General features: G+C 59.3%; 2 protein-coding genes across 3 annotated transcripts in view; one reads left to right on the forward strand and one right to left on the reverse strand.

The window, feature by feature from the left end:
* Positions 1-3,026: 3,026 nt before the first annotated feature.
* Positions 3,027-13,437, reverse strand: PHF24 (PHD finger protein 24). Its single transcript, XM_054652298.2, has 8 exons — positions 13,026-13,437; positions 7,735-8,107; positions 6,459-6,644; positions 5,920-5,998; positions 5,612-5,814; positions 5,179-5,345; positions 4,857-4,958; positions 3,027-4,751 (listed from the first exon to the last, which is right to left on the reverse strand). The coding sequence occupies exons 2-8, from the start codon at positions 8,101-8,103 to the stop codon at positions 4,655-4,657; spliced, it is 1,203 nt and encodes a 400-aa protein (XP_054508273.1). The 5' UTR covers positions 8,104-8,107; positions 13,026-13,437; the 3' UTR covers positions 3,027-4,654.
* Positions 13,438-15,556: 2,119 nt separating this feature from the next.
* LOC129133125 (C-C motif chemokine 21-like) overlaps positions 15,557-16,490 on the forward strand; it is a 36,602-nt gene continuing 35,668 nt past the window's right edge. Inside the window, exons 1-2 of one of the 2 annotated variants that reach the window (XM_077171850.1) lie at positions 15,557-15,685; positions 16,064-16,276. In XM_077171850.1, coding sequence (XP_077027965.1) covers positions 16,243-16,276 — 34 coding nt within the window. In that variant the 5' untranslated portion in view covers positions 15,557-15,685; positions 16,064-16,242. Of the gene's footprint in view, positions 15,686-15,952; positions 16,277-16,490 lie in introns of those variants that run through there. The other variant, XM_077171851.1, reaches the window with a different exon arrangement.

The following is a 16,490-nucleotide window of genomic DNA, read 5'->3' on the forward strand; positions in this document are numbered from 1 at the left end:
CCCGGCGTGGAGCAGGGGCGACACCCCGTGGTCACCACTCTGTGGCGGGGGACACGCACGCTTCTTACGGCCCCTCCTTGTACGTCTCCGCAGCCCACTCACCCCCAGTCCTCCCTCAGCTGTACCCAGAGGGCCCTGGTGTCCCTAGGGACCCTGATTTGGGGTGGGGGGATCACTTATGGGTAATCCCGTCTCCTCATCGCAATTCTGTTCTACCAAATCCTCTCAGCTTCCCCATGTTGTTTTTCTGCTTGCATCTGCAGTGATGTCGCTAAATGGGGACATCATTTATCCCTGTTCTGCATGGTCACTCCTGCTCTGGCCTGGGAGGGGAAGGATATTTGGGGCCACCACGGTGTCATTGCCTCCATAGGCAGTGGCTTTGCTGTCACTGTCACATGCTGCCCAGAGAATCCTCTTTTCTTCCCAGTGGTCTCTGACTGGTCCAATGATGGGATGAGGCTCTGACCTCTTGCCCCAGTGATAGTCGGTGCCAGGGCTCATCGTGACACTGTCCAGTGAGTCCTTCTGGTCATCTTTCTCCACTCTATGCCAGCACAGCTCTCCTGAAGATTGCCTGGCTTTGGCGTTGGGCTCATCATGGTAACTTCCCCTCTGGGACACACCAGACCTGGGGGCATCTGGCCAAGTCCAGGGGAGCTGCAGGGATGTGCAGAGGTGTCCAGGCTCAGAGGAGGGTGCTATCCTGCAACCTGGGGTGCAAAACCAAATCCTCCCCACTAACAGAGGTTTTTTTGAGGGGGTGGCAGCCCTGTCCAATAGCTCTGTGGCCTGGCAGAGGGGGCAACCTCAAATAGAGTGAGGCACTACAATCCCCCACCTCCTGGGTCTCCCGTGGGGCAGTACCCCATCACCTGTGGGCTGCTCCTGAGCCAGGCAGGATCTGCCAGTCCCCTCTCAGACAGCAGGACCACTGGGGTAAAGGGTGGACAATACTTTGACCACTGTCTGCTGTGAAACACAGGAGCCAGAACTGCCCCCCAGGACCCTGGGACTCTGTTCCTGGCTCCAGGCAGAGAGATGCTGGACTGGAGCCCTGGGGCTGGGAACCCCCAGTGGGGACCACAGCATCCATGGCATGGCACTTGGTGGTGGGTGACAGATGTGGGACCACAGGCATGTGAGCTGCACACTGTAACTTCAGCAGGGCTTGGGAGGCTTGGGCTGGACAGCTGGTTCTTGCCCCAGCCTTAAATCCCACATGAACATCCTGATCCTTTGGTTTAGGGCCTGGGATCACCATGGGGATGTTTGCAGTGATGTTAAGGGAAAGGTTTGCAATGGCACTCAGTTTGCACCAGCATTCAGAGAGATCTGGAGGGAGGTTTGCACCAGTGTGAGGTGAGCAGATTGCACAAGTGTCCAGAGAGAGCTTTGTGACAGTTTTCGGGTGTTTGGGAGGTTTGGTACCAAATGCAGCAGAAGGTATCCTCCAGTATTTGCAGACAGGCTTGCCCCAGCATTAGGGAGGATGGTCTGTAGGCAACAGATCCTTTCTTGAGACAGTGTCTCAGAGGTCAGCATTCTTGAAGGATGAGGTGACATCAAAGAGGAACCACAGCAACACCTTGCCCATTCCCCCACCACATCCTCCTGCTTCTGCCCAGACCTCGATGCTGCCTCTGTGGAGACGTGGCTGGGGCAAAGCGTGCTGCATGTTGGTCACTCCTGGGGATCTGTAGCTGTGACAGAGCTGTGAAGCTGTTGCTGCAGTGGTGACAGCACAGCCCTGCAGGACACAGGCCACCACGGCCCCCTGTGGCCCTTGTTATCCAGCTTCCTGGGGACACCAGCCAGCTGTGTGTCTTGGCAGGGGGTGCCAGCCTGCTGCAGGGCATGACAGGGTGGGCTGGGCCTGGGAGAGCTGTTGTGTCTTGTTCCCTGAGTGAAGAGCGTTGTGGTGCTGGCAGTGGGTGCCCCACTCCCAGGGTTATCAAGCCTTTGCTCTGTGCTTGGTTGTTCTTCATCTCCAGCAGACGGAGCAATAACACAGTGATTTAACACCCTCTCACCATGCGAGGGCTTCCCTGGGCTTTCCTCCGCTGGCAGAGCCCGCATCACCACCAATCCATGACATCCCACCATCAGGCACAAAACCTCCCTCCCCCCTTCCTGCAGATGTCCATCCTCTTCCCCAAGGTGATGAGTGTGTCTCCCAGGTGACACAGATAATTTTAAGGCTTATCTGGCTCTCAGAACCTGAAATGCTTGCTGGATTTTCTCTGTGGGTGAGATGGACACCCCTGCTGTGGTTTGTACGCAATGGTATCCCACTGTGGCCGTGGGAGTGAGCTCAAATATCCAAGTCAAGCTTTTAGCAGCAAGCTCTGTGGCCCCACAGACTGAACTGATGCTGTCAGGGCAGCATCCCCCTCCCAATTCCCTCCCAGATCCTCTTCTCAAATCCCATTCCCCTCCCAGCTGCAGCATGGGCACTGCAAGGAAAGTCCCCCACAGGCTGGAGGGTCCCCTTTACTGGCAGCCTGGTTCCCACAGGCCACGTCCTGCCAGCAATAACTGCAGCTTTTCCCGGGAGCTCTGTGTATGTGATCAGCTGGAGCATTCCAGCCATGGGGACCACTCTCCTGGGGAATCTTGGTGTCTCTGCAGGATTGTTTTGCTGCAGACAGCCTGTTCCCAGCATCCAGCTGTCTCCAGTGCTCTGTTCTCATCATCCAGTGCCTCTAAGGGTGGAGGGCACACTCATCCCACTGGAGGGGTATCCCTTTCATTGCAGTGTTTGGGGTAGTTTCACAATCAGCCAGGCACTCTCCTTACTGTCTGTTTTCCTGGGGAGACATGCAGCACCCTGAGTTTGCTGGGTCCTGGGTGCACATGCAGTGACCCCTGTCACTGCTGTGGGATACTCTGGGGAGAGGAGGCCCAGCTTGCCTGATGGGACAGTGACCTGAGTCTGGGGTGGGATTTTAAACAATAGGAAGCTGTGGGTGCCCAGAAATGCCTGCAGAGAAGCCAGAAGCCCTGTAAGCACACCAGACAGAGGCTAGCTGGACACAGCTGTTTAATGAATGCATCTCAGTACAGATAGGGAGCTGCAACCCACGCACCCACGGCCGCCTCCTCGCCATGGCTCTGGCCACATCTCGGACCTGGCATCCGAAATATCCCCATTGGCGCTCTGGCCACATCTCGGACCTGGCATCCAAAATATCCCCATTGGCCTGGCACGCCAGGGTGGTAGAGGAAGATGTCGTGGCACTGGTGCGCCTCCTGGTCTTGCAGTGGGGGAGACCCTGGAGAGGGGAACTGTGCCCTGGCTGGGGGAAGGGGGCTGACTGGGATGATGCCCACAGGGCATCAGGGATGGAGGTGAGGGAGTGACCAGGCTGCTGCAAGTGCACCCCTGGCCTGTGTACACCCCGGGGCCTCCTGGCTGAGCCACAGAACACCAGGCAGGGAGAGGCTAAGGGCACTGCGGGAAAAGGATTAGTGGGGCAGGAGCAGCTACCGGGACTGCCATGGGACCTGGGCATCCCAACCCCTGGCGTGTCTGAGGCAAGGCTTCTGGGCTTCCTGCTCCTTCATCTGTGGGCTGAGTGCATCTATCACTGTGGGCTGCCAACAGGCCCAGTGAATGCCTCAACCCTGCAGCTGGCACCTGGGGGGGCTCTGGGCTCTGCCTTCTCCTCCTCCCTACCACTAGCACTAATGCTCCTAGCGAGGCAAGGCTGCCCACTTGATGCAGAGGGTAGAGAGCAAGACTGAACAGGGTTGGTGTGGGATTGGAATGGCAAGCAAATGAAGAGCATCCCTTGGAACCAGGGGGACAGGAGGGAATGAGGGATGCAGGGGAATGCTGCTGGCAAGATCAGAGGCATAGGGGGGTCCCCCTACATCTGACCTTGCCTTCCTATCCTCTGATGCTTTCTGTTACCAGTGCTCCTTCCTACACCATCGCTGTTGGCATTAAATAGTTGGTTGCCAGCAGGGAAGGGTTGAGCCATGCCAGGAAATCGTCTCTTCCAGCCATGAGCTGTGCATGCAAGAATGGACCTACTGGGCTCCAACCCCTATTGGAGTAGGGCAGGGATGTGAAAGACCCCAAAGGGAGTCAGTCACATCCCCTGAGGATCCACCACGCTGATGAGCTGAGACACTGCTTGCTGCAGACCCGTGGGTGCTGCCTGTGGCACGCAGAGGCTCAGCTGTGCTGCCCCATGATGCTGTGGGAGGCTGGGGGCACATGGGTGCTCTGGGAATGCTGTCACCCCACAAGCACCCAGGGCAGCCCCTGCTCTGTATGCGGGTCCCTGGGTGCTGTGAGGACAGGGATCATGGGGGCAGCATGTTCCCTGCCCCTTGTGCCCCATGGTGACCCTGGGCACAGGACCCTTGCCCACCGTGGTCCCTGCAGGGCACAGGGAACAGTGGGGACACGCCCTGCCCCGCCCTGCTTCCCCCCACCAATCAGAGACCCGAGAGCTGCTCCCGTTCCCTCCGCCAATCAGAGCCTGGTGCCCATCCTCTTCACAGCCAATCCAAGGGGGAGGTGGGGCATAGGGCAGCAAGGCTGCTTCCCCGCCAGCCAATCGGCACCTGGCTGTGCCCGCGGGGAGGGCAGGGCAGGTCCCCATGGCGGGCGTGGCACCGCGCCCTCGAGGCGCGGCCGGCTCTAGGCAAGGGGCTGCAGGTGCAGGGCGGCGCTGTTGGGGCGCGCGGCCAGGATGTAGGCGACGTTCTCCCGCAGGAATCCAGGCCAGTCGATGTTCCTGCGGGCACATGTGGGCTCACTGGATACCCTGGCAACACTGCTCCCCCAGGGTCTCCCCAAAAAATGGGGGTGTCCACCACCCCCCTAGCCATCCCTGCCTCACCTGGTCTCCTCCTGTTTTGTGGCTGGCAAGATCTTCTCCGGGCTCTTGCCATTCCTGCTGCTGGCGGGGCTGCCCTCTGATATGGGCCCCACGTGGCTGATGCTGCGGCAGGGAGGAAGATGCTCTTCATCCCCGCTCCATTGCACCCCAAGTGGTGGTGGTGGTGGGGGAAGAGGATGCACAGGGCTGAGGGGCCATGGAGGGGGAGGTGGCGGGAAGCAGGGCAACCATTTCTGTGCTGAGCCCCTTTGGTAGGTGTTGGGACTGTGCTGGGAGTCCCGGCTGGGATATGACCCCTACACCAGGGTGGGCATCCCCTCACCTGACATTGCAGGACAGCATCTCCTTCTGGTGCTTGCGGAACCAGCTGTGCCGGGCCTGGCGGCACTCAGCCTCCCCGATGAAGCCATCGTTGTCCTGGTCCAGGGCCAGGAAGGCTGTCCGTGCCCGCTCCCTCTCCTTGGGTGTCAGCAGCCGCAGAAGGGCATTCTAGGGGGTCAGAGAAGGTGGAGCACTCATCCTGTGGGAACCTCCCTCCCTATATTCCCAAAGCTGTAAGGGTCTCCACCCTGAGTGCCATGGCTATGGGTGTCAGCTGTAGGAGCCAGCTTTGGGTGCCATGACCATGGGTGCCTGTGGCTGTGGATGCTGGACCCAGGTGCCACTGCCACATCTGCTGGCCATGGTAGCCAGTCCTGGGTGCTGTGACCTTGTGTGGCAGCCATGGGAGCAAGCCCTGGATGCCACAACCATACCTGTGGCCGTATTTTCTGCAGCAGCTGGATGGACTCGTGGGAGAGAAAGTCCTGCCACTCAATGTGCCCCTTCTTGTCAGGGTCCAGGGCGTTGAACTGCAGGGCTGCCTGCTCCTCCTGTGCCTCGGGCATGGTCCGCTCAAACTGCTGCTTGTGCACTTGGTGTTTGTAGTGCAGGAAGTCATCCAGGGTCAGGCAGCTCTCTGCAGGGGACAGATTGGCTGTGCTGTGCCCAGGAAGGAGGGGGGCCCCACCTCCCCAGCTGCTTCCCGCAGCCATCTGGGACTCACTGCATGGAGGGTACACACCTGGAATGATCTTGCAGTTCTTCAGGGTCTCCATCAGGCTGTACATCTCCTCCTCTGTCAGCAACAGATTGAGGTTGTCCTGGGGTGGGGGGCAGAGAGGAGCCATGAGAAAAAGACATGGGGTGAGGGAGCACATCTCTTTATGGCAGCACTGGGATCCCTTGAAGGCAAATGGGTGAGGACACCCAGAGATATGTGCTGTGTCACCCAAGGGTGCTGCAGTGGGATGGCTCCACACCCCTGGGCTTTGGCCATTCCAGCTCTGCTACAGCATCTCATGTGCCCACAGTGTCACATCCTGAACCAAGGTTCTGAGGAGCTGGCTGCAGAGGTGAGGAGGTGGCAAAGGGCCACTGTCCCCTGCATCTGGTGACCCCATCAGGCCAAGGTGGGTGGTGGGAACTGGAGAGCAGCACTTCCCCCATTGCCCCAGAGCAGGCTGTGAGGTGGGACCCTGCTCACGTCCATGTGGGGCACAGTTCCCTGGGGAGCACCCACCACCCAGCAGCAGCCTGGTGTGCCCCAGTCCAGGCACTCACGCAGTAGTAGCAGCTCCAGCCGGTCTCGGTGTGCGCGGTCTCTGTCACCTCCACGGCGCTGTCCTTCTGCAGGTACCCCATGCGGCGCAGGCAGCCGTCGTGGTACACCCGGTGGCAGATGCGGCAGGGGAAGAGGCTCTCGGCTGTCCACACCTCGCAGATCTCACACATCTCATCATTCAGGATCTGGGGAGGGATGGGCACATGCTCAGCAGAGCAGTGTGGGCAGGGGCTTGGCTTCTCCATCTGGGCAGTGCTTTGCAGGTGGGGGTGGATGCTGAGGGGGGAAGATGGAAATGTGTGGGGCTGGCATGGGGAAGAGGTTGTTGTAATGGACCTGGCTGGTCAAGTTAGAGGAGGTTGAGTGTGTTTGTGGGGAAGAGTGGTGGGTGGATGGATGGGTCTGGCTGTAGGGTTGGTGGGGCTGTGGAGTCGTAGGCTCTCTGCAGTGTGTTACATGTGGGTGGCTGGACTGTAGGGTTGTACATTGGCTGGTCTTTAGGATTGTAATTATCGATGAATAAGCTGTAAGGTTTTACTCACATTTCCATTTCTACTTCCAAAGAGATACTAACCTTGGTATATTATCTAGGTACCCTGGGTAATTTAGGCTCAGGGTGGGGGCGGACACTGGAATAGGCCCCGAAGGGCAGTGGTCACAGCACCAAGCCTGGACAATACTCTCAGGCACATGGTGTGATTGGTGGGGTGTCCTGTGCATGACCAGGAGTTGGACTTCAATGATCCTTCTGGGTCCCTTTCAACTCAGGATGTTTCATGTCTTTATGGTGCCATATAAGGGTGTAGGTGGGCTGGGGTGTAGGCTTGTTGGGTGGGTGGCTGTATGTGTAGGGTTGTGGGTGTGGATGGGTGGGTTGTAGGAGTGGGTGGATAAGCTGTTGGGTTGTAGATGGGCAGGAATGTTGGGACTGCAGGTATGGAGGGATGGCTTGAGTTGCAAGCTGGTTGACTGTAGGTGGACAAACATGTAGATCAAATTGTCCTTTCTTCCCCAGACCTAGAACTGCCTGTGCCCAGCAGTGACTTCTCCTTTTCAAGGCACCCCAGGGTGCCTCCAGGGCACATCTGAGCAGCTGCACCCCCCTCCCAGTGTGGCACCTCCACCTTCCCAGCCTGGCTGCTGGCACTGTACCCCACTGAGCCACCCTGTAGGGCTTTGTGAGATTGTCACTGCCTGGCAGACACTCAGATGCTTGTCCACCTCCGGCCCTGTCCCCATCCCTCCCACACTGTCTCTGTGGTTCCCTCAGCTCACCTGTTCCCTCTGCTCCAGGCTGATGTCCGGGGGCTCATCATCGTGGAGCTCCCTCTTGGGCCGGATGAAGGCTGGTGGCGTGAACCTGTTGGCCCGGTCGAACTCCTCTGGCTCCACGCCCCGGCCATCCCGCAGGCGCTCCCAGGCCGCCTTGCCGGCACTGCTCTCCTCCGGCTGGGAAGGTCCTGCCACCGCTTCCTCCTCTCCCTCTTGCACCTCCTGCTCCAGCGTCCCCTGGCGTGCAGTCCCCGCCTCCGCCCGACGCCGTGTCGATGGCTGCTCCCGCAGCCCATCCTTGAAGGCTGACACGGCCAAGCTGACCTTCTGCACCCTCTCCACCGTCTGCCTCCTGGACATCAGCACCCCCATGGCTCTGCGGTGGGAAGGAAGGTGCTATGTCCCTGACCCCCAAAAGGGTCTCCCGGTGGTTTTCCCCCAGCTGCATGAGGAGCAGTTCAGGGCAGGGAGAAGTGGGGTCTTTGTGACAAATTGACACTGGGATCATGGTGGTGGCCGTGGGGAGATGGATTTCTGGCCATGGAGGGTCTGAGTGGGTGGGGGAATGGGACAGAAGGCAGGGAGATGGTTTGGGGGTGCCTCCCCACCTTGCTCTATAGACTCCAGCTTAACAAGAAACACATCCAGGCCTTTTCCATGCCAGATAAGTAAAACCCAGAGGGACTAGGACCAGCTGTAACCCTTCTCCTAGCATGCATCTCCTTTCTTCCTTAAAGATCTCTGTGGCTAGTCAAGGGTGAAAGACATCCTCCCTGCAGCCCTGCCCAGGACTAGATCATGGCAGGTCTGGTGCTGACCCCTCACCTTCCATAAATTCCTCTTCACTCAGCTGCCTCTTCTTGCACTCACATGTTTGTGTGTGTGCTGCTGCTGTGATCACTGGGCATCCTGCAAGGAGCCATGTGGGGAGGCTGGGCCAGCTGTAGGAGGACTGTGAGGGTGCAAGAAGGAAGGAGAGCAATGTATGGGACGGGACACAAGGGACCCAAGAAGGATGTTTGGCTTCAGTGCCAGGGGAAGATCACCTTAGGATAAAGTGGGGAGGCCAACAGCAGCAGCAATAACAAGTCTCTGCTCTGTCCGAGTGGGTGTGAGCTGAAGCTGAGGAGAAGCAGAATTTGGCCTCCAGCATTGTGGAGCACAGCATCACCTCACATGGGTCCAAGGGCTTCCCTCGTGCCATGCTGGGGTTGCACCATGGAAGATGCTGCCCTGGGAGCAGTGGTGGAATCACCATCTCTGGAAGTGTTTATAAACCATTATAGACATGGCACTTAGGGATGCGGTTTAGTGGTGGCCTTGGCAGTGTTGGGTTAATGGTTGGAGCCGATGATCTTAGAGGTCTTTTCCAGCCTTAATTATTCTCTAATTCTATGCTGCAGCAAAGAGGCACTTCCAGCTGGTGCCCAGGGACTGGGAGGCAGAGCAGGGAGATTGGAGCAGCAATCTCCCTCCCCGCCAGCCTCGGCAGGGAAGTCCCCAGGTAGCAGGATAATTAGCAGCACGCGTGCACGCCGCCGGGATCTCGCTGCCTGCGGGAGGACTCGACACCGCGAGCACTGCTGTGGCAGGGAGCCTGGTCAGGGTAATTACAGGTACCCCGCAGCAGCAGGGCCGAGCGGAGTGGAGCAGAGCATGCTGGCAGGCGGCAAACACCACTGCGTGCACACGCATGTGATTTCCCAGCCTCTCCCCACTGCCACGGGACCATCTGCCTGCAGATTCCCACGCGCTGAGCTGGGGATGCAACACGTGTGGTGTGGGCCCCGTCCTGCACGTGGGGGTCCCAGCAGCGGGCGCGTGTGCGGGCTGGGGTATTTGCACCTGTTGGCCGCAGTGCCTGGCTCGGAGCTGGTGCCCGGACTTCTTCAGCTCCCAGGGCTTTGCAAGGGTGGGAGCGGGGCAGAGCTGGAGGCACGTGTCCGAGCCACAGCAGCAGCATCTCTGCGGCTGTGCCAGTGGGAAGGAAAACACCTGGGTGTTTCTACCTCCTCGCCGTGCCACCACCCTCTGCCTGGCTGGCTCAGGATCACGTCTGCCGTGGTCAGGATCAGCTCTGCTGCTGGGCAGCATTGCAGCTCTGCCTGCGAGCGAGAGAGTCGGAGAAGTCACAGGGAAATCCCCCCAAGATCTGCCTTTGTAGGTCCCTGCAGCACCGAGTGTTGACCAGATCCTGGCCTACTCCTGCCCAAGGTTTGGGTAGAAGTGGGGAGGAGAGGGTCCAGAGGGGCTAGGCTCACAGAGAAGAGTGAAAAGAGGTGTGTGGCCCATAGCACCCCCGTCTGCTTGGTACCCACACCGATGTTCCTCATCTCATCGTGCTGGCAGCTTCTCCCTACGATGCTGCTGAGCTCTGTATGCCCCAACCCCAGCCACCCTGCAGTACAATAGAAGGCTGGCTGGTGTGTGGACTTGCTGTATTCCCCCCCAAATCTGGCTCTCCTGCGTGTTCACAGTCACCCACCTGCACTGCGCTGCTGCTGCTGCAAGATCCCAGCCCACCTCCCTGTTTCCTGTCCTCTCTCAAGCCTACCCCAAGTGCCTTCTGCCACTGCCTACTGTGTGCCTGGAGCCTGGACAGTGTCACTTCTTAGTCACGACTTGTGTCTATTCTCAGCTCTGCTTGCCTCCCTGCCCCTGCTAGTGCTGCACAGCTGGACCCTGACTGCACATCCGGGGCTGAATGGCTTCACCCTCAACTCAGTCTCCAGACTCCACTGCCTTTCCACAGGCCCCATTGCTCCCCAGATACCCCAAACTTGCTCTGCACTGTCCTGACCCCTTTTTGCCTCTGCCCCATGCCCTGCCTGACCTGGCTTTGTGGGGTGGGACTTCACCTTCACATAGAACCTGGGATGACTTGGGGGCCTGCCAGACTTTGGGAGTCCGCCTTCTCCTGGGGAGGGAGGACCAGGGGCAGTTTTGCCTCATAGCAGCCCAGAAACCTGAGCAGCCCCTGCGTCCCCACATGTCCTTGGGGGAAGGTGTCTCCAGTACTATTTGTGTCCAACCCCCGAGGCAAACAGAACCACCACCTGTCTCATCATGACCTAAGAGGTGCGGGGGCCTCGACCTTGCTGCCAGGCTGCACCATGGGGCTATTTTTAGGTCGCCCCCACAGAGGAGCTAAATCTGGGCATAGGCAGGAGCTGCCTGCAAACACCGGGCTCCACTGAGCCCTGCCAGCACCGGGGGCTGTCACAGTGGGTGGTGGGAAACTTCCCAACCCCTTCCCTTGTCCCCATCCCCCTGCACCCCTGCCCTGATCCTTGAGTGACACCCGTTCCCCACACTCTTCTCTTTTGGATTTGCTCCTTACTGCTTCATTCCTGCAGCAAAACACTGAGCCAGAAAGCATTTCATCCTCTTAGTGCCCATGGACACATCTTTCCCAGCTTTATGCTCCTCTCTGCATGGAGAAACTGAGGCATGGAAGCAAGGCTGGTGCAGCTGGAGTGAGAATTAAGCCTGTGTTAGGTGCGAATGGGGAGAGAGCTGGTGGTTAGCACGGAGGCACCCCGGGAGAAGGAAACAGGGCAGAGCATCCAGATGCAAACAGAGCAAGCGGTGCCTGCATGGCTGCAAAATCTCCGTCCCATGGCAGAGCACACGTGGCTTGTGCTGGGGTTAGGGGGTGCCAGGTTAGTGGTGGGTGGTGGCGGCGGGTGACACACGGGTGGGTATGACACACGGGTGGGCGTGCGCGGCGCAGCTGGGGCGGTGTGGCGGCTGGGAGCGCAGCAGGGACGTGTCGGGAGCAGCACGGGGGGGCTGTGTTTGTTAGGGCTGGATGTGTCACAGGGGGGATGAGGTGCGAGGGGTGGATGTGCTGCTTCGGGGTGAACGTGCCACGGCGTGGCTGGCAGTGCGGGGCGGGTGTCACGGCCCACGGGGGGGGTTGCTGTGGACATGGGGTGGGTGGTGGTGGCTTTGGGTGCAGGGGTATTGCAGGAGCTGTGGGAGTGTGGTGGTGTCTGTGGCACCTGGGGGGTGTGGGATGGGTGCTTCTTGGGGGCTGTGGGCACAAGGTGAGCTGTTGTGGTGTGCAGTGGTGGCCTGGGGACATGGGGATGTGGGGCCACAGGGTCTGTAGCCACAGGTCTGACTGTTACCTGCCCCACAGTGTGTCCTCGGTGAAGGGCCCTCCCAGCAAATGAAGGGTCAGTGGGTGCTTGGGCTGGTGCACCCTTGAGCAGGGACCCACTCCCAGGGGGATGCATCAGGGGTGTCTGTGGACCAGAACCCTCTGATGTGCCGGGAACCGGCTCCCTGGTCTGGGAGGAAGGATGTGCCTGGTCCCCACAGGCTGCCAGGGGGCCAGGCCTCCTCCCTGCCCTCCCCAGGCTGCTGGGTCTTTTGCCCTGCAGTGCTGTGCCTTACTTAGAGCAGCATTAGGGAGCCTGGGGGCAGAGGGGTGGGGTGACAACAGGGAGGAGAACCCTGGGACCTCAGAGCCCATGGCAGCCTGGTCCCAGGTCTCGGTCCGAAGGGCATGAAGCAGGGCTGGGAGGAGCTGCCATGGCTCTGCCATGGCTCTTGCACATCTCTGCCAACCCTGGCAATTGCTGCCTGCCTGGGGTGAGGGGGACCAGGCTGCAAAGGCAGCAGCCTCTGCTTAGGGGACGTGGCATTCCAGCTCCTTGAGCTGGCTGCAGATGGCCATAGGGGTCTGCCAGCATCCTCTTGTCCCCTCTCCTGGACAGACAGCACATGCCACAACTGTGGCACTGCTGGGACTGCTGCTGTGAGATGATCTATTTGCCATGGGGCAGAGAGGTCCGTGGCTGATGGTCTGATGGAACCTCCCACCCTCTGCAGGGCTGTGGGAGTCCAGTGGGGATGTCGGGTGGGGGGGTGCTGTGTCCCAGTCCTGGGGACACCAAGCCAGTGGCTGTTCTCCCTGCCGGATCAGGTTGCCCATCCTGCCGCGCTATGACAGATTTTATAGGTGTGTCGCACTCTTTCATCTCCCAGAGGGGGATGAAAATGCCGTGACAGCAGAGTCCCTTCCTCTGCAGCAGACACAGCTCCTGCCCAGCTCTGCACTTCTCCTTCTCTTCTCCCTCCCCAGATACCCACATGAGGACCCCGATGCCTGGGCAGGACCCTCTCACCCCATCCTCATCCCCACTCCCAGGCATCCCATCCCTGGAAATCTAGTCCCAGGGTCCCGGGGGCAGTGGGGGAACCCACCGAAGGGCGACACAATGTGTGGACAGCCCATGCTACGCACCCAGCAATGCACCTATAATGCAAAAAAAAACCCCACTTACCAGGATCGGGGTCGCTCTGGGAACACGAGCCCTAGACAGCAGTCCACACGATGTCCATTGCCGCTGCCTCTGTCCACAAGCCCCGCTGTGCCTGCGGGTACTCACCGCATGCCGTGCCCCGCGTGCAAATCCCTGTCAGGGGATGGATGGAGCGGCGAGGGTGGTACCCGGGAAGCCGGAGCCCTGCACTTGCTGCCGGAGGATGCAGGAGGCAGCGCGATGCTGGGAGCGGATGCCTGTGTCTATCGCACACACACACACACACACACACACACACACACACACACACACACTCTCTCTCTCAGAGGAAGCAGGGAGCTTGTGACTGGGGCTGAGCAGATGCAGCCTGGTTTGCTGTCCCTGTACCAATTGCTGCCCGAGCCGTGTTAAAAAGCTCTCCGAGAAACGGAGATTTTTTTTAACCGGGCTGACGTGTGCTGGAAGATACCAATAAGAGCTTTCCCTGCATCTCCTTTGGCCCCCTGGGTTGAACCGCCTTCCTCAGAAAAAACCTCAAGGATTACAGAGGTGGGACTGCATCCAAAGATGAGCAAAGGTCTCATCTGCTCCCGCTGTGGGGTCTTCCCCAGACCAGTGCCTGAGTCACGGGCTACCTGCACCTGCTTTAACCCAATGTCTGCTGGTCAGTGCTGCAGGCAGGCTGTCCTTCCCACACGATGGTGTAACAGGGGCACGGTGGCTGCTGGCTACGTGCAACCCTGTGTGCCCGGTTCAATGCATAACCTGGGGTTTTTGTTCTTCTAGTCTCCAGGACTTGTTATATCACCTGGGTGGACACCACAGGGCTGCAGCAGAGCTGGGGGCATACAGGGGGTTGGAAGGAGGTGATGGGGCAGGAGAGTGGATGCTGGTGGGGAGAAAAAGGCACAGCTCTAATGCAGCACCTCTGAAGACAGAGTATTTGGTCCATATGCATCCCCAGCTGCCCCACATCAGTTTGTGGGGATGGTCACTCAGCCCCCTTACACCTTACCGCAAGGGGGTGCCACTGGTAAGGGGCTGCACTTTCCCCTTCAGGAATAGACAGGTCTACATGGGGATGATTTAGGGTGAAACAGACTCTGAGCCCTCCTAGGAGCAGCTTCCATCCAGGCTTGGGATGCATGCTGAAGGTGAGAGCAGAGGGGTCTGGGCAGTGGGGATGCTGCAGGGCTGCCCTGCTCCTTGGCCAGGCTGGGCACAGCAGGCGCTGTCCTGACTGGGACATGAGGAAGCTCTGCTCAGCCCCACTGCACTGTTCCTGTTCCCAGGACACTGCCTGGGGGGAACCCTCATCCCTCCCTGGCATCCTAGCCCTGCCAGCCCCTGTGACCTCCACTGGGCAGGTCCTATCAGGCTCCAGGCCTGCCAGCCCCACAGAACAGTGGATGTGTGGACAGCAGGGAGCAGCAGGGGAGAGGTAGGGATGTCACCATTCCCATACAGAGAGCATGAGGAGTGTGGAGCGGGAGACCTGGGATTAAGAACCATTTGATGACTGAAGCTTCCTGGCTTCTGGAAGATGGGAAGCACCATCCCTGAGGTCTTCTACACCCCAAAACATACTGTGGTGGGTGCAGTATGCAACACCCCTGGAGTGCTCTGCATGCCCAGGTGCAGGTCACTGGGACAGAGCAGCTCTTGTGGGGACCAGGTTCCACATGCTTGTGCCACATGCTGGTGCCAGAATGGTTCTTGACCCTTGGCTGCTATTCCACACCCTGTGCCAGCCCTCTATAGACTTACGGGCACTGACACTGACCCCACAATACCCATATTGTCATTATGGACCCTTCCCATGGCTCACCTGGGAGTCAGCTGAGACCATCTGCAGCTCATGTCACCTGCAAACAGATCCAGAGGCTGGGAAAAGCAGCATCTGGGTGCTGTGCTGCGATCTGAGCCAGTCCATGGCCCTCTTTCCCATGGCTGGGGATACACAGAGCCAGGCTGGAGACAGGATTTATCTGTTTTCTGCTTGTGGCTGTCAGGTCCTGTCTTGCTTCATTCCATAAACTGCAGGAGCCTAAATGCAGCCTCTGGGTACCCTGCCCTGGCTGAAGGTGCCTCTCTGTGCTTCATCCTTCCTCAGGAATGCTTTCCTTTATGGTGAATCACATTTTGCATTATTTAGCCTGGGGAGGGTGGTGGAAAGGTGTTGGGATGGCTGTGGGGTGGAGAAAGTGGATGCCAGCTGTAAGGGAGACCAGCGAGAAACATCTTCACAGACGAACCTTGGCCCCAGAGGACAGGAGAGGAGTGTGCGGGCAGGCTGTAAAAGCTTTTAGTGCCTCTGTGGGGAAGGCAGTCCCGGGGCCGAGTGCGGTGGTTCCTGGAAAAGCAGAGGCAAGGAGGAGCTCCAGCCCCCGCTCGTGCTCTAGCTGCCAAAGGCCTTGGGCATCCCGCTGCAGGCAGGTGCGCTGCCCCCCAAATGAGAGCTAAAGCCCAGATCCGCTTCTGCAAGGACACCCTGTGCCAGATTAAGGATCGTCTCGCACCCTTTGGAGAGGAGGAGGAGGAGGACACCGTCCTCTGTCCTTCCGAAAAGCCACGGCGTGGTTGGCTGCTCGCTGGAGCGGCACAACCGGCAACAGGCTGGGGAAGCTCCTGACAGGGAGCCGGCAGCGCCGGTCTGCTGGAGGAGGGCTGCAGGGGCGGAGGTGAGAGCTGAGCTGCAGCGGGAATGTGCATTTTCGTCAGCTCCTCTCCCCGCTCCGAAATCTCGCATGACGCCCGCGTGTAGGTCACTGGCTGCTGCGGCGTGTGGGCTCGCCATCTGCGGCGGCCCGGAACGCCGAGCGCTGCCCCGCCCGGGCCCCGGGCCCGCAGCTGCCGCCGCCCTCGGGGGGACACGGGCCGGGGGTCCGCCCTGCCATGCGGAGGGACGGATGGAGGGATGGAGGGAGGGAATGATGGGGTCCCCAAGTTTTGGCAGGAGCGGCAGCCCTTGGCGCGCCTGCGCGAGCCGGCGTTCCTGCCAGCCAGCGGGGGGTGATGGAGAAGAGAACTTGTCAAAATAGCGAGATATCTTTTTTCAGGAGATTGCAAGTTTGGCTGATGGAGATAATAGTGTTGATGCGCTGCAGGGAGGGTTCGGAGAGGCATCGACTCCCCTCATGGCAGCTGTTTCAGGAGGGAAGGATGATACCAAAATCAGCGTGAAATTGGATAAAAACTGGCTGCCTGAAGGGCTGCCGTGTCAGACTGCAGGCAGAGAATGGCAGAGCATCGCCCATCACCTCGAATAAACGGTAAGCAAGGCAGACCATGCCTGGCTCCCTGCACAGCCCGTGCCCCCCATATGTGTGGGGTCCATGCAGAGAAAGGAGCTCAGGATCTTACCTATGGAGCTGGTCCCAGTTACAGACATTATCCTGTTCTCTCCACTGGCAAACAAACAGGAAACCTCCTGGTGCTGGCTGCAGACAGCACCTCTCAAGGCCACCTGCTGATGGCTGTCCTTCA

The sequence above is a fragment of the Agelaius phoeniceus genome, chromosome Z (assembly GCF_051311805.1).
Source record: "Agelaius phoeniceus isolate bAgePho1 chromosome Z, bAgePho1.hap1, whole genome shotgun sequence".
Lineage (NCBI taxonomy): Eukaryota > Metazoa > Chordata > Aves > Passeriformes > Icteridae > Agelaius > Agelaius phoeniceus.

Bases quoted from the DNA above. Each gene is read 5' to 3' on its own strand.
- PHF24 (XM_054652298.2), bottom strand. From the start codon at position 8,103: ATGGGGGTGCTGATGTCCAGGAGGCAGACGGTGGAGAGGGTGCAGAAG. The intron at 4,959-5,178 runs GTGAGGGGATGC...TCCCTGCCGCAG, and splicing joins ATGCTGTCCTGCAATGTCAG to CATCAGCCACGTGGGGCCCA. The intron at 4,752-4,856 runs GTGAGGCAGGGA...ATGTGCCCGCAG, and splicing joins ACAAAACAGGAGGAGACCAG to GAACATCGACTGGCCTGGAT.